Below are 21,939 nucleotides of genomic sequence, written 5' to 3'. Positions count from 1 at the left end.
CGCTCACGTCAACATGAAATCAAAATTTACACTTTTTACAATTCAGTCAATTCCCAGCGGATAAAAAAAGATTAATTTTGTTTTCATTTAATGTTTGCTTTGCTGTGAAAATAGCTTATAGAGGTTATAAGAGGGTAGGGGTGTCCGATATATATCGTCTACATTAAAATCGTAATTGTTGTTTTAATAATGTGCGATCTGACATTATTGAGTATGTCCCTTACTTTGCAATAAACAAACAAAAACACATCAGAGTCCACGTGTTAGCAAGGGCTGCAGACAGACAGATGAATAAGATCAGGATATCTCAAATGCAGTTCAAATGCAGAGTTTAATAAACATTCAACAGGCAAAAACAAACTAGTGCTAACACAAGTGAGACTGAACAAACACTGAGTGAAAATGAGGAACTTAAATACACATGGTGATTAACTAAAAGACGAACAACTGTGATGATGCTTAGTGTCCATGGCAACTGATGAGTGTTGGGAAACTCAAACAAAGAAACAAATGTGACTAATGACAACAAACTAAAAGTCCATGAAAACTAAACTAAGAATAAACACAACAGAATAAGTGTGACACCATGCACACACTGCCTGATTTAGTCTATTAAAATGTAGTTGTCATGATCACCATGTTTGTCTTTGGACTTTTGTTTCACTTCCTATCTCATGTGCCATTAATTTTTTTTTCAACTTGATTTGCTCCTTTATTGTTTCCACAGGTGTTTAGTGTACCCCTTGTTACCTTGTTAGCCTCATGTGTATTTAGCCCTTGTGTTTCTCCTGTTTTTGGTCTGTCTATGTTTTGGCCTGTTGCTGTATGCTTTGGTTTTCCCTCATGGTTCTAGTTCTCTGGTTTCTTTTGCATCTGAATCCCTTCTCTCCTGTACGGTGGCCCAGTAGTGCACAACCCAACAATATATAAACAACACAACAGAAACAAGCCACAACAGAACAAAATCAGCACAACACAACAGAAACATGCTACAACACAATGAAATCAGCACAACTAAAAGGAAAAAAGCCACAACACAACAAAAATGATCCAATATATATATTCCTTTGCCACTTACTGACGCATTAATAAATGTGGCGCTTTGTCTTTTTTAATTATGCGCTGTTAGAGTTGAATGAGCCAAGGGATGTAATGCAGGGTCTAATGATCTAACAAAATCGAAATTTTGATATCCAATATATTTTATGAACCCTTGAAGTTTCTATGGGGCAAAACATTATCATTCTATTGCACAATCAGCCCATTTCACGGTGCCGTTCTATGAAGGTGCGTTAAAGCTAACATGCAATCTTTATACTAGTGATAATGTACTAATGACCCTCATTTTGAACAATTTTTACAACATATTTTTTTATGAACTCTTGAAGTTTCTGTGGGGCAATACATTATTATTCTATTGCGCAATCAGCCCATTCACGGTGCTGTTTCGGTGTGTCAAAGCTAAACATGCAAGCTTTATACTACTGTAGTGGTAACAGCCTAACAAAATCCGAATTTTGAAATGTTTTTACTGTACCAATATATTTTTTTATGAACACTTGAATTTCCCATATGGGCCAATAGAGCCATCCGTTGCGCAAACAGCCCGTTTCACTGTGCTGTTTCTTAACCATATATGTGTTAAAGTTAACATGCAAGATTTATACTAGTGGCAGTGGACTAACAAAATCCAAATTTTTAACAGTTTTTACCATACCAATGTTTTTTCATGGACCCTTGAACTTTGCACATATTATTACTGTTGATTTCATTTCACAACGCTGTTTCTCACAGCCATGTAAATGATGCTTTAAATTTTGGGCTTTGTATTAGAGGTAATGAGCTAACAATATCACTAATTTTAAATAGCTTTTACTGAACAAGGCTTTTTGAATGACACTTTAAATTTGCATAGCTATATAAATGACTTGGCTAATAGTTTTTTTTTTTTTTTAAATGAGTACTACAGTAAAATGTCCAAAATGTGGATGTTGTTTGACCATTACCTCTGGTATAAAGTCCTTAGCTTTAACCACCCTCTAAAGTGGCAGAGAAAGGAAGCGTGAGCATTTCCGTTGTGTTGTGGCTTGTTTCTGTTGTGCTTGTGGCTTGATTTTGCGGTGTTGTTAACTTGTATTTGCTTTTTGATTTTGTGCACTACTGGGCCAACGTACTCCTGTCATCTTTATCCACCCAATGTAACTACAGTTTGAATGCCCCCAAAATATGGGGGCACCAAATTCGGAGTGTCTATTTACACTAAGTGCAAATAGCGTCCCTTGTTGGCAAACGCTATTTACATTAGCTCCGCCCACCAATATCTGGTTGGGCCACTCAAACTTTAAAAAAGATGCACAGAATTCAAGTCTTCAGTGGTGCAGTAGTAGTGAGTAAGGCTTGTAGACCTGGCTCTTAATGCGATCGACGCAGGTTTGAATCCGCCTTTTGCCGAGTTCGCATTTATTTTCAATAAAAATGAAAATAATGTTCTAAAAGTGGAAATAAACTGCGAACGAGTGTTTAATAATATTAAAAGTGTTTATTGGGTAGGGTTAGGGGAAAGTGTAGGGAGAGTTTTTATTCTCCCAATAAGGCAGCATCTATTTAATAATTTTAATGAATATAATAATTTACAATCTATGATATTATTGCATCCTGTTAATGTACAAAAATACTGAGGTGCAAATAGAATCTGCCAAATAAGGTAAAGATAGCATCTAATTACTATTTACTCTTATTGCAAAGAACTGATACTTTTAAATGGTGTAAATAGAATCTATCCCTATTTTCACCTAAATAGCATATCAGGAATGCTGCTATTGTCACTTAGTGTAAATAGAATATATTGCTATTTTTACTTAGTGTAAATAGCATATATTGCTATTTGCACTTAGTGCAAATAGCCGCTGCCATTCTCCTGTATGAGTTTTTGTCTTTATATTTATATCATCAATATAGTTAAGCAATATCATACGAAGAGTTGCATTTTTTCCCAAATATCAGCACAATTGCAACAGTGATATTGATTTTATACAGCAGTTGAATAAATAAGAAGGTAATATAAAGTGACTTACATTTTAGTCATCATATTACCTTTTTTTTTTTTTTTTTTGCATTTCGACTACGAAAATAGTTCTAAACAAAGCCACAGCAGAACTGCTTTGCGTCTCTAAGCAACACACAGTGCTGTTTCGTTACTTAATGATCAATCCTTTTGAACAAATCAGTTGAATGAATGATTCAGTGACTCACTCATTAAGACAGGCTGCATCCAAAATCGCATATTTCTCTACTATATAATATGCGAAAAACAGAATGTGACAAAAGAAGTATGTCAGAATTCACAGCACTCATAAAAGAGTAGGCAAAAAGTACCCGGATGACCTATTACTTCTGGCGAGATTCTGACGTGCACATAAGATGACCACTTTACTATCCCATGAGGCTACGGGAGAGGATTTGTGGCAGTGGCAGTGAAGCAACGCAACTGAAGCTGGTAGGCCACGTGATCATGACAACATGGCAAATGTAGTACATCCGGATCACATTCATACTACACACATTCATACTATATAGAACGGATTTGTTTAGCACTTGTGAAGTAATTACTTATTCAAAATAAGTACCTACTCAAGCATTTTGACTGTGGTTGTACTCTGTGTATGTCATTTCGGACACAACCACAGTCAAAATGCTTCGTTCCTGAATGAATCAGCTATATTATAAATCGATTGAATAAATGACTCAATGACTCACTTATCAACAGTGACTTGCCACTTCTGTGCCACCACCTCTGCATTGCAAAGATAGATTTTGTTTATACTGATTTAATTTTATTGGTAACAGCCCTGTATTGTATTATTATCCTAACTGAAATTATTGATTAAATATAAGAATTTGACAGAAAAGATGACACATACATTTAATTAAGTTAGGAAAAAATGGCGATAAAAGGTAAAAATCAATTTAAACTTATTGGAAAAGTCTATTTTTATCACTGCTAACCACTGCACAGAATATGAAGAATATCACAAATTTTAGAAGTCTGCTGTCATAAACCTGCCAAGGTAGCAGCACAATAACACACTCAGCAAAACATTGTCTAATTATCATTATCAACAAAATGCCATAAAATATTGAGATATACTTTTTTGTCAGTATCGTACACCCCTATAAGAGTGTAATTTTTTATATAGGTAATTTGAGTTTCAAACTAGTTTTGTGTTAATTTTCTCTTTTCTCTAATTTCATAAAACTACACAACTCAAACATATTGCACAAGAGTATGACACTGAGCCTCCCTCCCATGAGCAGCTTTTTGAAAAACCATTATAATTATGGGCGCATTAATATCAGGAAATATGTGGGGCTGACAGCAGCTGATCTCTGGAGGCGAAAGGGAGCCGGTGGGGTCAAATTACCTCAATGCTCATGAGAAAACATGAGTCTGACTTAACTGTGAGACCTCTTGTCATTCTCCATCCACTCACACATTCGTTCACAGCCTTAGGACACATTTTTAATACACATTGCCAATGCATTTCTGATACACAGAACCAAGCATCATAAGCATAATGTTTTGGTTTCTAGGTTACTGTTCTGACTGATACAGTGACAGTGTTAATTTAGACATCCAAGCAGGGTCATGTTACGAAAGCGGAAGTGGTAAAATGAGACTTGGTCGGGCACATTCTGCATTTCTTAACCATTCCAGCTGTCATCCTTGGTCTCCAACAACAGCCATTAAATGTTGCAGAATAATCAACTATCATAAATATACTCCAATTGCCAGATTTCCTCTGAAGTAATTATCTAAAATGGTATTAGTTCTAAAAGCATAACCATTTGACTGATGTAATGCTGAATTGGAAGAAATGCAGAAATGAAATCAAGCATGCTTTGAATATTTATGATACTTTCCACGAACAGGGTACAAAATAGGGCCCTATTTTCAACAAACTAAATATTGCATAAACTGTTTTATTTTCTATTTACACGTATGCATTTGGCAGATGCTTTTATCCAAAAGTGATTTAAATTGCATTCAAGCTATACATTTCTTCAATTCATCCCCTGGGAATTGAACCCATTGCACCTTGGCCAGAGATGGTTTTATTATTGGGAAATAGCAGGGTCCATGGCTCTACCATTGGAAAAAGCATAACGATCATCTTCAATCACATGTGCTTTGAACCAATCACATTACAGCTTGCCTTAAAGTGGCTTTGGCTTGGCGTTGCTAATAGTTTTGCGCTACAGGAAGGCTCATTTAAATAACTTTAAATTCCAGCTGTAACAATCTAAAAATAACTTTAAATTAGCTTTTTCTGTAACACTTTTTTGAGTTTGGGATACAAATGAAAACCCGCTTTATTCTAGAATAACAGATTGTTCATGGAATAAACAAAAGAAAAAAATAGCGTGTAACATTATAGGCAAATAATTTTAAAAAATACCAGAATGCGTAACAGGGTGGCAAATTGATCTAATTATCTCCCAATAGGGCTTTTCACACTGCGCTTAACACCAGGGTAGGTTTTAGATTGTTACAGCTAAAATGCTTAGCAACAGACAACAAATCACGTCCCTCATATTCATGTGCTTTTGACAGTCACGGAAACACTACAAATTGTATACTATAAACAGCAACTTCAGAGAAAAAATGTTAAATGCTGACAGAAAACGTGACGTGAGTGAAGAAGAGACTGTACATTCCTAAAGAATGTAGGAATGAAACAATGTGAAACGGCAGTTTATGAATACCCAGGATTCATTAAAATACCCAGGTAAATTATGATCAGTGTGAAACGTGAAGCAGAATAACCCAGGATTTTGCTTACCTGGGGTTTAGAATGACCCAGGTTTAACTGTTTCAATTTACTTAGCTATTAGCTATTTAAAAGCCCTAATTGTGGCTAGCTATTTTTCCCCCCTGATAAACTCCCATTAAAAAAAAGAAGAAAAAAAGATTATTTTTTTTCTTACAATAACTTGGGTAACAGGATTAGTACAGGAAAGTTAAGCCATATTAGTGCAGTCAACAATAACTGCACTAAGATTATTCAATCGTTTTTCCATCATACAGGAAGTAATGTCACTTTGACGTGATGCCACTTCTTGGGTTTCACAATGTCAGGGAATGTTACATTTTTTGTAATAGGAGAAAATCATGTGGTAACAAGTCAGATACAGCTAAATATTAGGTTTTTGATGAGACAAAAAGTCATCATATTACCTGTTTTTTTTCTGCATTTCGCCTTTGAAAATAGTTTCAAACAAAGCCACAGCAGAACTGTTTTGCATCTGTAAGAAACACACATTGCTGTTTTGCTACTGAATGAATCAGTCCTTTTGAACAAATCGGTTGAATGAATGATTCAATGAAAACAATGAAGACATTAAGATGGCTGCATCCAAATCGCATATTTCTCTACTATATAGTATGCGAAAAACAGTATGTGACAAAAGAAGTATGTCAGAATTCACAGCACTCATAAATGAGTAGGCAAAAAGTACCCGGATGACCTATTACTTCAGGCGAGATTCTGACGTGCACATAAGATGAACACTTTACTATCCCACGAGGCCACGGGAGAGGATTTGTGAATGGCAGTGAAGCAACACAACTGACGCTGGTAGGTCACCCACTTCTTGGGTTTCACAATGTTAGGGAATGTTAAATTTTTTGTAATAGGAGAAAATCCTGTGGTAACAAGTCAGACACAGCTAAATATTAGGTTTTTGATAAGACAAAATAGGTTAGGCCTACAGTTAAAACGTTTTTTTTTTTTTTTTCTCAATTAAATGAAGGTCAGTTATTACAATTGTTTGTCATTTTTATTTTAATTGTTAGATACACTCAAGAAGGCCTAACTAGATTTCATTATAAAAAATTATTTTACATTGTGGTGAATTGGTGGCAAGTTTGTACAATTTTTATTTATATGAAAACATTAGAATTTAGAAAAAAGTAAACCCTTACTCTAACCTAAACTTCAGTGGGGCATAAGCAGATTATACAAAAATGAGATGGTACGAATTCTTACGAATTTGTCAAAATATGAAATAGTTATGAATTGCCATGAGTGTGTTGGAAGGCCTCAAATCCTCCGAGGTCAGACAGGCCAAAATGACCCTTTAAGGATGAATATTTGATGTTTTATAAACTTGCTTATAAAATTTATTCATTTATTTAAAATATGATAATAGTTCTCAGAATATGAATACAAAAAATGTCATGGGACAAAAAAAGTGTACTGTATTTGGAGTGTACATTCAAAAATTACAGCCCTGCTTTGCTAACAGAACAACTAGCTGAACTTGAACTAGTTTGAATTTTGAAACATCTTTTGAATCATCCTGTGCTGTTAACAGAAAAAAAAACTCCTCATATACCTTCCTTTTTGTGCATTGTATTTTGTGTTTCTTTTTCCTGTCAAATCCTGCCACACATATTTGTGCAATAATCTTTCTAAGAGCAGGATTCTGTCTGTGACAGATCTTGGAGATATTCTCTCTCTGTGCGACCAGTCTAGGAAATGTAATCTCTGCCGAAACTAGGCCATGGCGTGATTTCACATTTGTTACACCGCCAATAGCACACGGCCTGTCACAAAGAGCATCCATTTATTATGCTGTCCCTCAGGCACTTCTGTTCTAACAGATCACCTTTAGAGCTCATCTACTCCCCTTGAAAGTACATATTTCATTATGAATTGTTTTAGGGGTCACATCATATTAAGGGTCCGTTTATCCATATATTGTTTGCTGGGATGCTTTCAATAATGGATGGCACAGTACGTTCAAATGGTGTCAGACTGAAGAACAAGGTGTTATGCAGGGATGTGAAAAAAAATGACTGGTAGGGATTTTGGAATGGTTAACTGTGAGTGACTAAAACGGATTGAATTTTAAAATGTAGGCCTATATCTAACCCTAACCTTAACCCTAATAATAAACACGATTTATACATTTCTCTGAAGAAATGGTTTTTATGCTTGGCTGCATAAAACAGCCATGAATAAATAAATAAATAAAATAGCCTAAATGCTGTTATACAATGGGGTTATTTAAAGGGTTAGTTGACCTTAAAATGCAAATTAAGTCATCATTACTCACCCTGGTGTTGTTCAAATGCCGTATGCCCTTCTTTCTTTTCTGGACCGCAAAATGAGATTTTTTTTTAAAAATATCCCGCTCACCCTCATCCATACAATGGCAGTGAATAGCGACCAGCATCAAGGTTTTTTTTTTTTTTTTTTTTTTTAAAGGCGCCGGAGTATCACAGAATGATCCCACGCAATACATGTCAGATGTTCCAAGTGTTCTGGGGGTATACGATATGGTTTAGTAAAAAACAAAATTAAATTTAATAATATTTAATAAAAATCCTGACATTGAAATATAATATGACCTTGAAATACAAAAACGCGACATGAAATATAATCCATGTAGGCCTTCTTTCTTTTCCGCGTTGACTGGATCCGTTGTGCTCGTCACAACAATACGTTACCGCGTTCACATCTGTCAACTGTCATTCTAGCTATCATCTGACAACCGGAGTTCCGGTCCGGAGATATTTATCTCGGTAAAGAAAGTACACGGATACTTTTTGGGGATTTCTAAGAGTTTTACTAAATCTTTTTCTCAAAACTTGTGTGCTTTATTCTGAGCGAGTCGGAGTCGGCGCTAATAGAGTATCATGAATGCTCAGATGTTCACAAAAGACTTAAGGCAAAGGTCAGGATTTTCGTTAATTAATACATTAAATTTAATTTTGTTTTTCACCAAACCATATCGTATACCTCCAGAACACTTGGAATATATGACGCGTGTTGCATGGGATCATTCTATGATACTTATGCATATTTTTTTTAAAGCTTAATACTTGATTCACTATATCCACTGCCTTTATAGATGAGGGTGACCGGGATATTTTTAACGGACGAGTGCTAGTAGAACATTTTTTTTTTTTCCCCTTTCGTGGTCCGAAAAAAAAAAGAGAATGGCATTAGAACATCACCAGTGTGAGTAAATGATTACTTAATTTGCATTTTAGGATGAACTATCCCTTTAATGGGGCGGCTAAACATACAATATAATCAATATAATTAAAATATTAATAGATAAAAATGTGTAGGTAAAAATACTGACCCAACTGGGCCAGCAGAAAATATCCTTATTGTTTAGCCCTGCCATACAATTATTACTAACCATTTTCTAAAGGGGTTTGTTGCATTTATTACATTGGAATGAGTTGGAGTAAAGCACCTGTTGGTCTGAGCCAGTTATTTTCCACCATGACAGTAAATAAACAGTCCACCTGCTATCAGTTAGCTCAGTGGTTGTGGCTTTGGGAAAGGGAAAGCAGAATGGGCGGTACCTTTTGCTTCAGGGAAGGACATTCATCTCACATCTGTTTCCGTTTCACACCCTGCCTGCCTCTGCTTGTGTGCATGTGTGTGTGTGGATGTGTCTGTTTGAGAACAAATGTGTGTGTGGGCTTTGTGTGCTGGATCACCTTGGCAGACCTGAATCTATGGTCGCAGAGAGATGCAGATGACAAGGGAGTGCGTGATGAGACAGGTTTACCATGGAGAAGGTTAGATTTTTGATACATAACGAGATCTGAGGTGTGTGTTTGAGAGTTTGTGAGAAAGCAGAAGTGTGTAGCAAAATTATATTGTAGAGCTAACAGAGGCTGACTGTGATAATGACCATGTCTGTTCATCTTTTGCTTGAATGTTTTTGTTACTTGAAAGCAATTGGTGTGATTTTTCTTGAGTTTGTGATGAGTATGAACATGTACATTTGTTTATTCTGCATGTGCAATTCAAGTAGGCCTATTTTTGTTTGTTGAAAAGATTTCTGTATGCAAGTCAACAAGTCACATTTTCAACAAGTCAAAGTCAACAGTAATTCAAAATGGACCTATTTACTTTCATTATAAGGTTACCAAAAAGTTTGTCTACTTTCTTTGATTTTTGTCTCACATCATCAAGGCCATGTAGCCAGTTACCTATTTGCAGTAGGCTTTATTTTAGGGCACTGCTGTAGGTAAAACAGCCTTTTTCTTAAATTCCAGTTAACATTAATATAGTTCAAATTACAGCAATAATAGCAAATAACGATAGAAGTGTTATCATTGGGATGGATTTAGGAGCTCTTGATGGCAAACTTTACCTTCAGCTGCATGCCCTGGTCAGAAAGTCTCCTTTGGGTGCCAGCAGTGTTTCATTCAGGTCTGACTCCATCCTGGTATGAAATGCCCACTTCTCACAATCCAATCAATTCCTTATGGACAAAATCAAGTCTTAGAGTTTTTTTTCTCATTGTATATTCTGTTTTACTCAGAAATATGTCACATTTACAAAGTTAAAACTTGGTTATGAATGAATGCATCATCTTGACTTTAAAGTTAAGAACTGTGAAGTGATTAATGTTTAATTTTGTGGGAACATCATCCAGTCCAGAAGGTTTAGGAATGTTTAAGATCTTTCTGATGGAAACTTTCATCTTATAATTCTTGTTTTTAGTTGCCCTCCTTTCTGTTTCATGATTACTAATATCTCTTTTTTTTTTTTTTTTTTTTTACCTGCAGGAACGTGGGCCTTTAGCTGCCTCACTGGCTTATGTAAGCAGAACGATCTAGTACACAGTCACCCAAAACAGTCCACAAGAACAAAGGTCTGACATTCCATCGTACGAAAGTGTCTGAAGAAAATTAAAGGAGGTAGGAGTTGTCTACAGATGAATCAGTCACAGAAATACAGGGAAGCACACTGGACGCCATGAGGGAGGAGAGCGAAGGAATTTTACGATTTCGACTTTCTCTCGATGAACATTGACAAGTTCACTTAAAGCCCGCCGTGCTCAGGGGAGAGAGTCCCCTGATATGAACCCCAAGTCCTTGGGATCTCAAAGGCAACTGCCCTTATGCCAGGGCCTGAGTGGGTCTTCCACCATGTCATGGTAGCATTGTGCGCCAAAAAAATCAACCCTTAAAAAAAATCATAAACTGTAGACTTGAACAATGCAAGTTGTCTAACATCAATCTGAAACAGGTTTCCAGCAAAAGCTTCCTCTAGTCTCCGCTCAACTGTATCAACGTATCTTATTTACATTGCATACTTTTTACCGTCCACTCTCTCACTCCCTGGGATTACCAGCTCAAGTCCAGGTGCAGTCAACCATGGGGTGCCGGCAGAGTTCGGAGGAAAAGGAGGCCGCCCGGCGCTCACGGCGCATCGATCGACACCTCCGCTCAGAGAGCCAACGGCAGCGACGTGAGATCAAACTTCTACTGCTCGGCACCAGCAACTCTGGTAAGAGCACCATCGTGAAGCAGATGAAGATCATCCACAGTGGAGGCTTCAACCTGGAGGCCTGCAAGGAATACAAGCCCCTCATTCTCTACAACGCCATCGACTCACTCACCCGCATCATCCGTGCCCTCGCCACCTTGAAGATCGACTTCCATAACCCCGATCGAGCTTATGACGCAGTGCAACTCTTTGCCCTCACCGGGCCTGCTGAGAGCAAGGGTGAGATCACACCAGAGCTCCTGGGGGTGATGAAGCGCTTGTGGGCCGATCCAGGGGTCCAGGAGTGTTTCTGCCGCTCCAATGAGTACCATCTAGAGGACAATACGGCCTATTATCTAAATGACCTGGACCGCATTTCTGCCCCAGAGTACATCCCAACTGTTGAGGACATTCTGCGCTCACGAGACATGACCACTGGCATTGTTGAGAACAAATTCACCTTCAAGGAGCTCACCTTCAAAATGGTGGACGTGGGTGGCCAGCGTTCAGAAAGGAAGAAGTGGATCCACTGTTTTGAGGGTGTGACTGCCATTATATTCTGTGTGGAGCTCAGTGGCTATGACCTCAAGCTTTATGAAGACAACCAGACGGTAAGGAAAGCCCAATTTTGTATTCTGGTCATTTACTTTGGCAAGATAATGCAGGCAGGGACACATGAAACCAGTGTTATCTGCAATAGGCTACATACATCTTTACAGTAAATTCATCCTGTCCGTGGCACTGACAGACAACTGCTTTTTATCATCTCACTTCCACATTTCCTGTAGTGCAGAAGCTTTCAGTCACATTGAAGCTATTCAGAGAACTAACAGTACCCTGCTAAAGACCAGCATAACTTGTTGTGTTTTAAACACTTATGTTCTAACCCAGGGGTAGGCAAGTTCGGTCCTAGAGAGCCGCTGTCCTGCAGAGTTTAGCTCCAACCCTGAAAAAAAACCCTCACCTGCCTATAGCCTTAGTAATCCTGAAGAGCTTGATTAGCTTGTTCAGGTGTGTTTGATTAAAGGATTAGTTCACTTTGAAATGAAAATTAGCCCAAGCTTTACTCACCCTCAAGCCATCCTAGGTGTATATGACTTTCTTCTTTCTGATGAACATAATTGCAGATATATTAATAAATATCCTGATGCAGCCGAGCTTTATAATGGCAGTGATAGGGTTCAATGAGTATGAGCTGAAGTGCTTCCATCCACATCCATCTATCATAAATATGTGCTCCACACAGCTCCGAAGTGTTAATAAAGGCCTTCTGAAGCGAAGCGATGCGTTTGTGTAAAATAAATATCCATATTTAACAAGTTATGAAGTCAAATGTCGAGCTTCCACCAGATCGCCTTCCGTATACAAGTTACGAAGAAAGTGTAAACTGGCGTCGCGTCAATTACACTTTTTCCGTAAGTTTAATAGGGAAGGCGCATGACGTAGCATAAGCTTTGTGAACTGCAAGAGGTTTACACTTTCTGTGTTGAATACGAAAGGAGGTCTGGCGGAAGCTCGATTTTTGACTTCATATCTTGTTTAAATATGGATATTTCTTTACACAAACGCATCGCTTCGCTACAGAAGGCCTTTATTAACACTCCGGAGCCGTGTGGAGTACACGTTTATGATGGATGGATGTGGATGGAAGCACTTTGTTCAGCTCATACTCATTGAACCCTATCACTGCCATTATAAAGCTCGGATGCGTCAGGATATTTATTAATATTTCTCAGATTGTCTTCATCAGAAACAAGAAAGTCATATACACCTAGGATGGCTTGAGGGTGAGTAAAGGCTGGGCTAATTTTCATTTCAAAATGAACTAATCCTTTAAGGTTGGAGCTAAACTCAGGACAGAGGCTCTCTAGGACCGAACTTGCCTACCCCTGTTCTAACCAGTTGGGGACTAAACTAGCTTAACCATCAAGACTACTTTGGTCATCTAGCTTCATCAGAAAGACAATGCTGGGTGACCAGCCTTGCCAAGGCTTATCAGCAGGCCAGATTGGGAGATCACCTGGCCTCCCAGTTAAACACCAGCTTGACCAGTGGTGCATTTCCCATACAGCGACATAACTTGCTGCCTAACTACTATAGTATGATGCATAGTTGGAGAAATTAACTAGCTAGTCATGACTGTTTCCCAAAACCGTAGTAACTTCATCCATCTTTCCAACCACACTAACAGGAAACTCTGCGTCTAACTGCAGGTTGAGAGCTGTCCAACCAGACAACTTTGCGATGCTGTTTGCAAATGTTCCTTGGTTTTGGGAAACACTTAATCATTTAACTATTTTGGTAACAACAGAATTTGCGATCATAGTTTGCTAACCGTGCATTTGGGAAATGGATCCCAGACTGGGAGACCACAGTAAACTAGCTTAAACCAGCAAATTAGCTTAGGCTTTTTTAAGCAAGGTGGACAACCATTGAAATCCAATGCTAGCATAAGCTGGTCTTTACAGCAGGCTCCCCGTGAATAAATAGCAAATGATATTTACAGAGTAAACCTGATTGTATTTGCCTCTGATGTTAATTAAAGGTGTGTTTGCGTCAAGACTCGGAATTAACTTTTCTAAACAGCCACCTAACTGCATACATTCTCTCTCCATGTGGTGAAGCTAATTGCTTATCAGTGAGTTCAAAGACATACCTATGTGCACTACGTTAAACCTTTTCCCTCGACTCACAACAAGAACTTCCAAGTAGTGCATTTGCCTGGAATATCAATTAGCGTTGGGGAGTTAAAAATAAAAGTGTTCTGTGAGTCTTGGAGGGAGGGGAGGGGGGATGTACAAAAGTGATAATTGAGTTCACAGTGCAAGGTGTCAGGGTGTACCCGCGAGAATCATCAGATTTAGCGCTGGGGAAAATCACTGATGTGATGGGGGTCAGAGAAGTTTTGTGTGTCTTCTGCTAGAAAGTTTGAAACAAAAAGGAAGTAACAAGTCAAAGAGGAAGTGAGGAAACTGAAGCAAGGAGTTAGTGTCTGGCTAGGGGAGTGGCGAAAAGGAATATGGTGAAGGGGGAAGGGCGGACCTCCTCCAATAGCTTTTGCGGAGTTGCCATCTTATCTAGTTGAAAACCATTGCAGCAGTTAGAGATACAGCCTGAGGTCATCTTCAAATATGATTTATTAGCTCTGGCTGCACCTGTTTATAAGGTGTGTTGCTCATTTTCATGCTGGATTTGGATTAACTCAAATGTTTTCTTTGACTTTAAAGTCAACATGATATTAAAATGTATTGTTCTTTCAAAACACTAGTTCCTGTTTTTACAGTAATCTGAATGAGCCATCGATTAACTTTAGGGTTAGAATGTAAATATTATGTTATGTGAAATATGTTATATCATGGAAGTAAAATAGCTGGCTAATGTCATTTAATGTTGATTTTAAGAGATACACAGTAAATAAATATGATATATCAGGTCATTTTTTTCTGTTCATAAGACAGATGTTGTTGCTATGCTAAGTTTTTCATTCTCCTTGACCATCCAGGAAAAGCTCATGGAAAATCTGGGCTACAAAGCGCCTCGCAACTTTTGTAAACATACGCTAACAGCTAGATGAGCGTGTGTTTGAGCTCCAGGGTCTGGGGTGAGCCTCTGAATTAGATTACTCAATAAGCACTCATCTCTGAACTGGCCCACATGTGCTGCAGCTTGTGTTCTGCCAATCCGCTCTGGTTCTGCCAGTACAGAGCAGAATTTCTAAAATGACACCCTCGCCCTGCATATTCACTCACTTGCACATGTCGGATGAGGCAAGGGGGATCAGTGCGCTCACCGAATGATTGAGTCGGACTGGCAGCGAAGGGTTTTAAGCAATGCTCCGTGGTCTTAAGAAAGTCTGTCTGAACGGGCTGTCAGCCATAGGGAGAAACACGAGCATTATAAGAGAAGAGCGATGATGCTCTGAATGTTGATAATAGGAGAAAATCTTGGTGACTTGTGTGTTAAATAGACATGGTTGGGCTAGTGACACTAAAAGCTTTTGCACTACAGTAATGTGTCTAGACAGCCACTACTGTATATAGGACTGCAGATTATAGTGTTGATTATAGTGTTTTTTTAATATTTAAAAATGTTTTAAAAAATTACCATGCAAAGTTGTGTTTTAAATTCATCTCCTTGTATATATATAGTGCTGCTTGAAAGTTTGTGAACCCCTTTCAGAATCTGCAAAATGTTTATTATTTTAACAAAATAAGAGGGATCATACAAAATGCATGCTATTTTTTATGTAGTACTGTCTTGAATAAGATATTTTACAAAAAAGATGTTTACAGTCCACAAAACAAAAAAATATAAAGATATATAAAAAATGAACCCGCTCAAACGGTTACATACCCTTAATTCTTAATACTGTGTATCATTATCTGGATGATCCTTGGCTGTTTTTTTTTTTTTTTTTTGTGATGGTTGTTCATGAGTCCTTTGTTTGTCCTGAGCAATTAAACTGCCCAATGTTCTTCAGAAAAATCCTACTGGTCCTGAAAATTCTTTGATTTTCCTGCATCTTTTGCATATTTGAACCCTTTACAGCAGTCACTTGTATGATTTTGAGATCCATCTTTTCACACTGAGGACAACTGAGGGACTCACAATTATTAAAAAAGGTTTGAACAATCACTGATGCTCCAGAAGGAAACATGATGCATTAAGAGCTGGGGGTTGAAAACTTCTGAACTTCTCCCTTCGGAAGCAACAGAAGATACATGTTTTACAATTTACATGTAAAGATACAATTTACCTTGATCTTCAAATTCAAAAAGTTTACACCCCCTGGTTCTCATCATGTTTCCTTCTGGACCATCAGTGAATGTTTGACCTTATATACCTTATATACAGTGTGTATATATATATATATATATATATATATATATATATATGCATATATGTCTGTGTGTGTGTTAAAGGAGATGAATTTAAAAAACAATAAATCATTTATATTTTGAACCCAGGTTTTATTTCTTGCTCACTGAAAACCCTATTGAAGTTTTCGATAAAGTATAAAACTACTATACAAGTATTGTTTTTTGTCTTTGGTCATGTCTTATCTTGCCTAGGGCACGATGAGAGCCAACATTGCTGCCCCCTCAAAAAATAAATAATTAATAAATAGCTACATGATGCCCCTGGCCACATGAAACATGTTTGTAAGATGTTCCGAGGCAAGTTTTCCATAACACTGAAAACACTCAGTACCTTCCCCAGATAATAAATTATCTATGTATCCTCGCTCTTGCAAGTCTCATTTCCAGCTGTCATGAGCTTTGCAAAAAGCAGTTTCATTCAGGCGTAAGTGGAGTGATATTTTATAGATTGTCGTTTACCAGAATTCTGCTAAATTTCAGTTACCGCATTAAAATCCCACATAATTATTTTCACCATCCTGTAATGCCTGCCATCTCTTGAGTGTGCTAAAGCTCGCAAAGCTGACTAATGCTTTGAAGACAGACCATATTTGACCAAGAAAACTGGCAAGAGTACTTTCAAGTCATTTTTTACCTAATGAAAGCAATTTTACAAATTAATTATCTAAAATTCAATAGATTTATATTAGAAATGTCCTTTCTGCTGTAGTCCCACAGTCCCCTATTAAGGGAAAGCATATTCCCACACATCTGGTACAAAAGCTTTCCAGTAATTCAGTGCCGCAGATGTAACTTTTCAGTTGTGATTCACAATCATCTAATTCTGCTGGGGACTTCAAGCAACAGTTGTCAATTTTGTGGCATGGCACATTTTATCTTCTTTTCCCCCTTCAATATCCCTTTCTATGTTCCTTTTTTTGACCCAACCCTCCCTTAAAAAAGGTTTCCATGGCAACTGTTGCCAAGCAACAGAGCAGTCAAACGCTCCTAATCCTGTGCTGTTGACAATGAGCTGTGAGCGGGAGAGGGGGGTTTACGTGATGCTCGGCAACCGGAGAGAGGGTAGAAGTGTGCTCGTGCAAGCATTGGAGAACGTGTGCTTGTGCCGAGATGGATAGCGCGAGGAACTGCATTGCGCAATAGACAGTCGAAGCAATGCAGCTCCGGTGCCAGTTGGCTGGGAGGAGTTGGAGAGAGACTCAAGATCTGGGTCACGGGAGGGATGCTTGGCCAGCATGGAAGGATATGTATTGGCTTTGATGAAGTTCATTGATGGAGGACTTCTACCATCTCTCACCTTATATGTGTGACACCATCCAGAGGCACATTAGTTTTTTTTTTCTTCTTCTTTTTTGGTCAGATTTTTTACTAGAGAGAACATTTTAAATACTGTAATCATTTATTTACACTCATGTTGTTGCAAATCAGTATGATTTTCTTTCTTCTACTGAACACAAAAGATATTTTGAAAGATTTCCATATACAATGAAAAACAAAGGACTGTTTTTCTTCAAAATATCTTTTGTGTTCCACAGCAGAAAGAAAGTCATACAGGACTGTAACAACATGACGATGAGTAAATGATGACATAATTTTTGGGTTAACTAATGATTTGAACAAAGCTTTAAGTATTAAACTTTAGTGTGTAAATCGTCCCACATCGTTTGTGCTACAGACTTAAAAAATACCTTAAAATGTGTGACTTGTGAAGGAAAGATTATGGTTTTAACTTTCCTTTTTTAAACTTTTTTTCATACTTATTTTTTAAGGATGAGCCACATCTTTTCTCCCTATTGTGACGGATATCTGAGTGAAACTTCTAGAACAAGAAAAAATGTTGGGCGGGACTTGATTTTATCCATGGGGAATTGATTGGTTGGTTGTGGTTTGCTATTGGTGGATCTAATGTGAGTGACCGGCAGGATTTTTCCTGGGTCCAAAATGGTCTTCGGTGGTGGTGGACGACAAACACAGTCATCCACACACACAGTACAAAGCCCAGTACTAACAATAAATAAATATAAATAATTTATAAATAAAAAAATAAATGCAAAGAAATGGTTTGTAATATTAACTTATCCTATTTATTAATGAATTAAAATATAATCACTGTCAGGACAGATCATAAAACCAAGTGCTTAGAACTATTTTATATTTAAAAATCTGTAAATTTCAACATAAAAAGTCACTGATTTGAAAGTCAGTGAATGACAAAGTAACACATTACATAGCAAAAGTGGCAGGTCTATTTATTTGGTAACACTTTACACGTGTTACAAGGTTACACTTTGCAAAAAGGTCTCATTTGTTAACATTATAATGTATTAAGTAATATAAAATTTGCAATGTGTAGTTAGCAGTATGAAAAATATATATTATATGCAGAAAGCGAGCAAAGATCGCTGCTATTTTAAGCACTGAAGCTGTCAATTGCATTGCGAGGTACACAAAGCTGCATTCTTACAAAAACTTCTATTATAATCAATGAACCTGTGTGTCTACGCTGTGCAATGAATCTCTTATTGGCGTTGTGTTTATACTTTGTTGTTTATAATGAAAGGATTCGTGAGCATGCAGCAATCACACTAAACAAAAGCTCCGCCCTTTTTTTTGCAGTGTTGTGTGGATTCTGACTAACTTAAACGCATCTGATTGGCCATTGCATTAACGCGCTCAACATGTTTGTCATATGTCTGTGAGCTCAACGCTGGAAAAAAAACGTTGTAAATAGAAACGCTCACTCAAACACTTACGGGAGCATTTTACTTCAGAACGGCAGATATTGTCACATTAAATTATCAAATACGGCCACCAAAATATTTTCAATGCAGGAAAAACCCTGGTGACAGGTTGTCCCGCCCTCGTGCTAGTAAACATGTCATCAGAGAAGAGAAAAGATGTTGTGCAAGAGGGGGAAGTTATTTTGATTAAAGATTACGAGGACACATTAATTAAAAAAAAGAATAATGATGTGTACAGTTAAAGGTAGGGTAGGCAATTTTTGAGCGGCTAGCAATAAATCGGAAGCCACGCCTCCTCCAAAACACATGAACGTGCAGGTCGTGCACAGCCAGAGCAGATTCAGCAAACCGTCATAAGAGACGGTGTTAAATTACTTCATGTCTCAAAGCACATAACATTACAATAATAATGAACGTAAACAACTTACAGAGCTCTTACTTGTACCAAATGATTGCTGCTGATTTTTTTGCAGATGCAGAATTTCTGCATTGATAGTGTTGCCATAGAAATGCATAAATCTGAGTCTGCAATGACTGGACGAAAAAAATTGTCCTGAGACTTCCACAGATGATATATGTACATTTTTTAATATTTAGAACACTTCTATTATTCTATTCAATCATGAAGTTTCAACCAGAATAACAAAAAAGTGTTTATGTTAAAAAAAAAAAAAAAAAAACCCTTACCATTTATAATAAATACTGCAGTATTCCATAAAAAATTAGGACTTGTACATTTTGATTTCATGGTGACTTTAAGCTTTAATTAGCATTCTGAAAGCAACCCAAAATTACACAGGGCAACTCACTAACTAACCAATTTTGACAGTGAATGGCAATTTTGAAAAAACTGCATAGAACACCCAAGCAACATGCTAACAGCCACCCAGAACACCTTACCAACCACTTCGCAACATCCTGGCACCAACAATACACTGCATCAGGGCAATACAGACAAGCACCTCTCACATTTTGTTCTGAAAATGTAAAAATCTAATTCTAAATGTTATTTTTGATACATTATACTGCAGGCATTGCCAGTAATGTTGAGTGATGCTTCAGACACACTGACTCTCATCTTTCAATTACTGATAAACATGGATGTCAGTGAAAAAAATCCATAGCTATCCAGGCAGCTATACGGAGCACCGCACATGACATGCAAGAAAAAAAAGTAAATCGTGAGCACGATTTACTAATTCATTCCCTTGATTTACTAAATCGTGCGGACGTTTAATATGCACACGATTTATAGCAAATCGAGGGAACGAATTAGAAAATCGTGCGCACGATTTAGCCTACTATTTTTTTCCTGCATGTCATGAAGCTTTGAAGCTAACAATGTTAGCCACATTAGCCGAAATGACTCATATTATGATTGTGAACACATTAAGTTGGTAACCAGATTTGACACTGAGTTTTAAAGATAAGACAAACGATGAGACAATAGCTTCAGAGTCAGCTCTATGCTTCCTACTTTCATACATTTTTATGAAAATGCTATCAATTCTTCAACATAGGCTCACTAGAAAAACACGCCTCTACCTACATTTTTGCAAAACTCTAAAAACGTACCTACTGTATACACACATTTCACTGCAGTTTCCAGATCAAAAATGAACACTAGCGGCATTAAACCGCCAATAAATTAAACTTTTATTCCTTTTAACAAAAATTATGATTGCAGGGGCAGATTGTTGATTAAGAAAGACTTAATTTCAGACAATTCCTTGCGCAATACTGTTATGCTATGACCTCAAAACACTTTTTCCCATAGTGCATTATTTGTAAACTAATACATTTTGACATTTGCATCACATAACCAGCTTCATGTGTGCAACTGCACGTAGCGGACTTGCTTAGTCACCTGGTACAGCATAGCGATGTGGAGCGTGGAACATGAGTCATGATGAAAGAGCTCAAAGACTTAGAAGAAAGCCAAATGCGTTTTTATCTCTATACATTTGCTTTGCTTAACACTATCGATATGCTTATGGTAGGGTTTAGTGTAGGTAGTGTGTTATCTTAAAATGCAACAGAGCATTAACCTTTTAGCGTCACTCACAGACATTTTATTTCCAAACTGCCATGATATGCCAGTGTCACGTTCATCTGTTTCGTATAAAGCTGAACACGCTTTTAGCGTCACTCGCTGAACATTGCACAAAACATGCAAAACCCTCGTAATTTTATTTTTGCAGAAATGTTGCCACAGCCACATTTTTCCAGTGAGCCTGGATTGTAGTTCTAATAATAATTTAATAAAAAGAACTGATAACTAGAGGTGCTTCTACGATGTAATACAGCTAATCTTTGTATAATGTTCTTATCTTCAACAAAGGAAATGGGAGCAGGGTGGGATAAAGAGAACAGAGACAAATGTGAGACGCAAAGCGTGGCAATTACGAGCAGGTATGGTGTAAATGTACTTTACAGCTCTCTCTCATTGCTACTGGGGCTATTAGAAGACTAGACAAGAGTCATTTTCACTCAGCTTCAACAAAATGGATTTGGAGCGAGACGTCTCAATTCAACAGTTCTTATTTACAGGAAACAAAGCATTAATACACTGTTGAACCTCCTTATTAATATTTAAGCCTAATGAAGGCTTGTGTCTGGAGCGCGCAGGGAGAGGCCAGGCGTCACGCTGCGGCGTGTGTCTCGGTGGGGGTACCCCTCCCGCTGGCTTCCTGCCTCCTTTTCTCTTTCTTTCTCTCTCTCTCTTCTCCTTCCATCTCTCCCACAATTGGCTCTGGAGAAGGCTGTAGTTGGAAACACCCTGTGCTTCAACAAAGCATTTCCACCCTATCCCCTGGGCTGCCCGATTGCTTAATGGACACCTTAAGATCTGCAGGGACGTTTGGCTAATGGTGTGACCTGATTTCAGAAAGCTCAATTCAAGGCCATTCGAGGGCCTCTCTCTGCAGGAATATGAGTACACACTTGGGCCTCGGCGCGAATCGCAGCCCTTAGCAGTCTGACAGCCAGCTAAATGTTACGAACAAATGTTTATCT

At 37.8% G+C, this 21,939-nt stretch overlaps 1 protein-coding gene and 1 long non-coding RNA gene across 4 annotated transcripts in view; one reads left to right on the top strand and one right to left on the bottom strand.

Moving 5' to 3' along the window:
- Nucleotides 1–21,939, bottom strand: part of LOC127520703 (uncharacterized) — a 269,016-nt gene that overhangs the window by 135,756 nt on the left and 111,321 nt on the right. The gene's annotated exons all lie outside the window — the stretch shown is intronic.
- Nucleotides 1–21,939, top strand: part of gnaz (guanine nucleotide binding protein (G protein), alpha z polypeptide) — a 46,098-nt gene that overhangs the window by 17,841 nt on the left and 6,318 nt on the right. The window contains exons 1-3 of one of the 3 annotated variants that reach the window (XM_051909130.1): nt 9,416–9,601; nt 10,160–10,257; nt 10,601–11,914. In XM_051909130.1, coding sequence (XP_051765090.1) covers nt 11,192–11,914 — 723 coding nt within the window. In that variant the 5' untranslated portion in view covers nt 9,416–9,601; nt 10,160–10,257; nt 10,601–11,191. Of the gene's footprint in view, nt 1–9,412; nt 9,602–10,159; nt 10,258–10,600; nt 11,915–21,939 lie in introns of those variants that run through there. The other 2 variants (XM_051909128.1, XM_051909129.1) reach the window with 2 other exon arrangements.

The sequence above is a fragment of the Ctenopharyngodon idella genome, chromosome 10 (assembly GCF_019924925.1).
Source record: "Ctenopharyngodon idella isolate HZGC_01 chromosome 10, HZGC01, whole genome shotgun sequence".
Taxonomy (NCBI): Eukaryota; Metazoa; Chordata; class Actinopteri; order Cypriniformes; family Xenocyprididae; genus Ctenopharyngodon; species Ctenopharyngodon idella.
The sequence above is the reverse complement of the archived record's forward strand: the minus strand, read 5'-3'. Positions and strand labels throughout refer to the sequence as shown.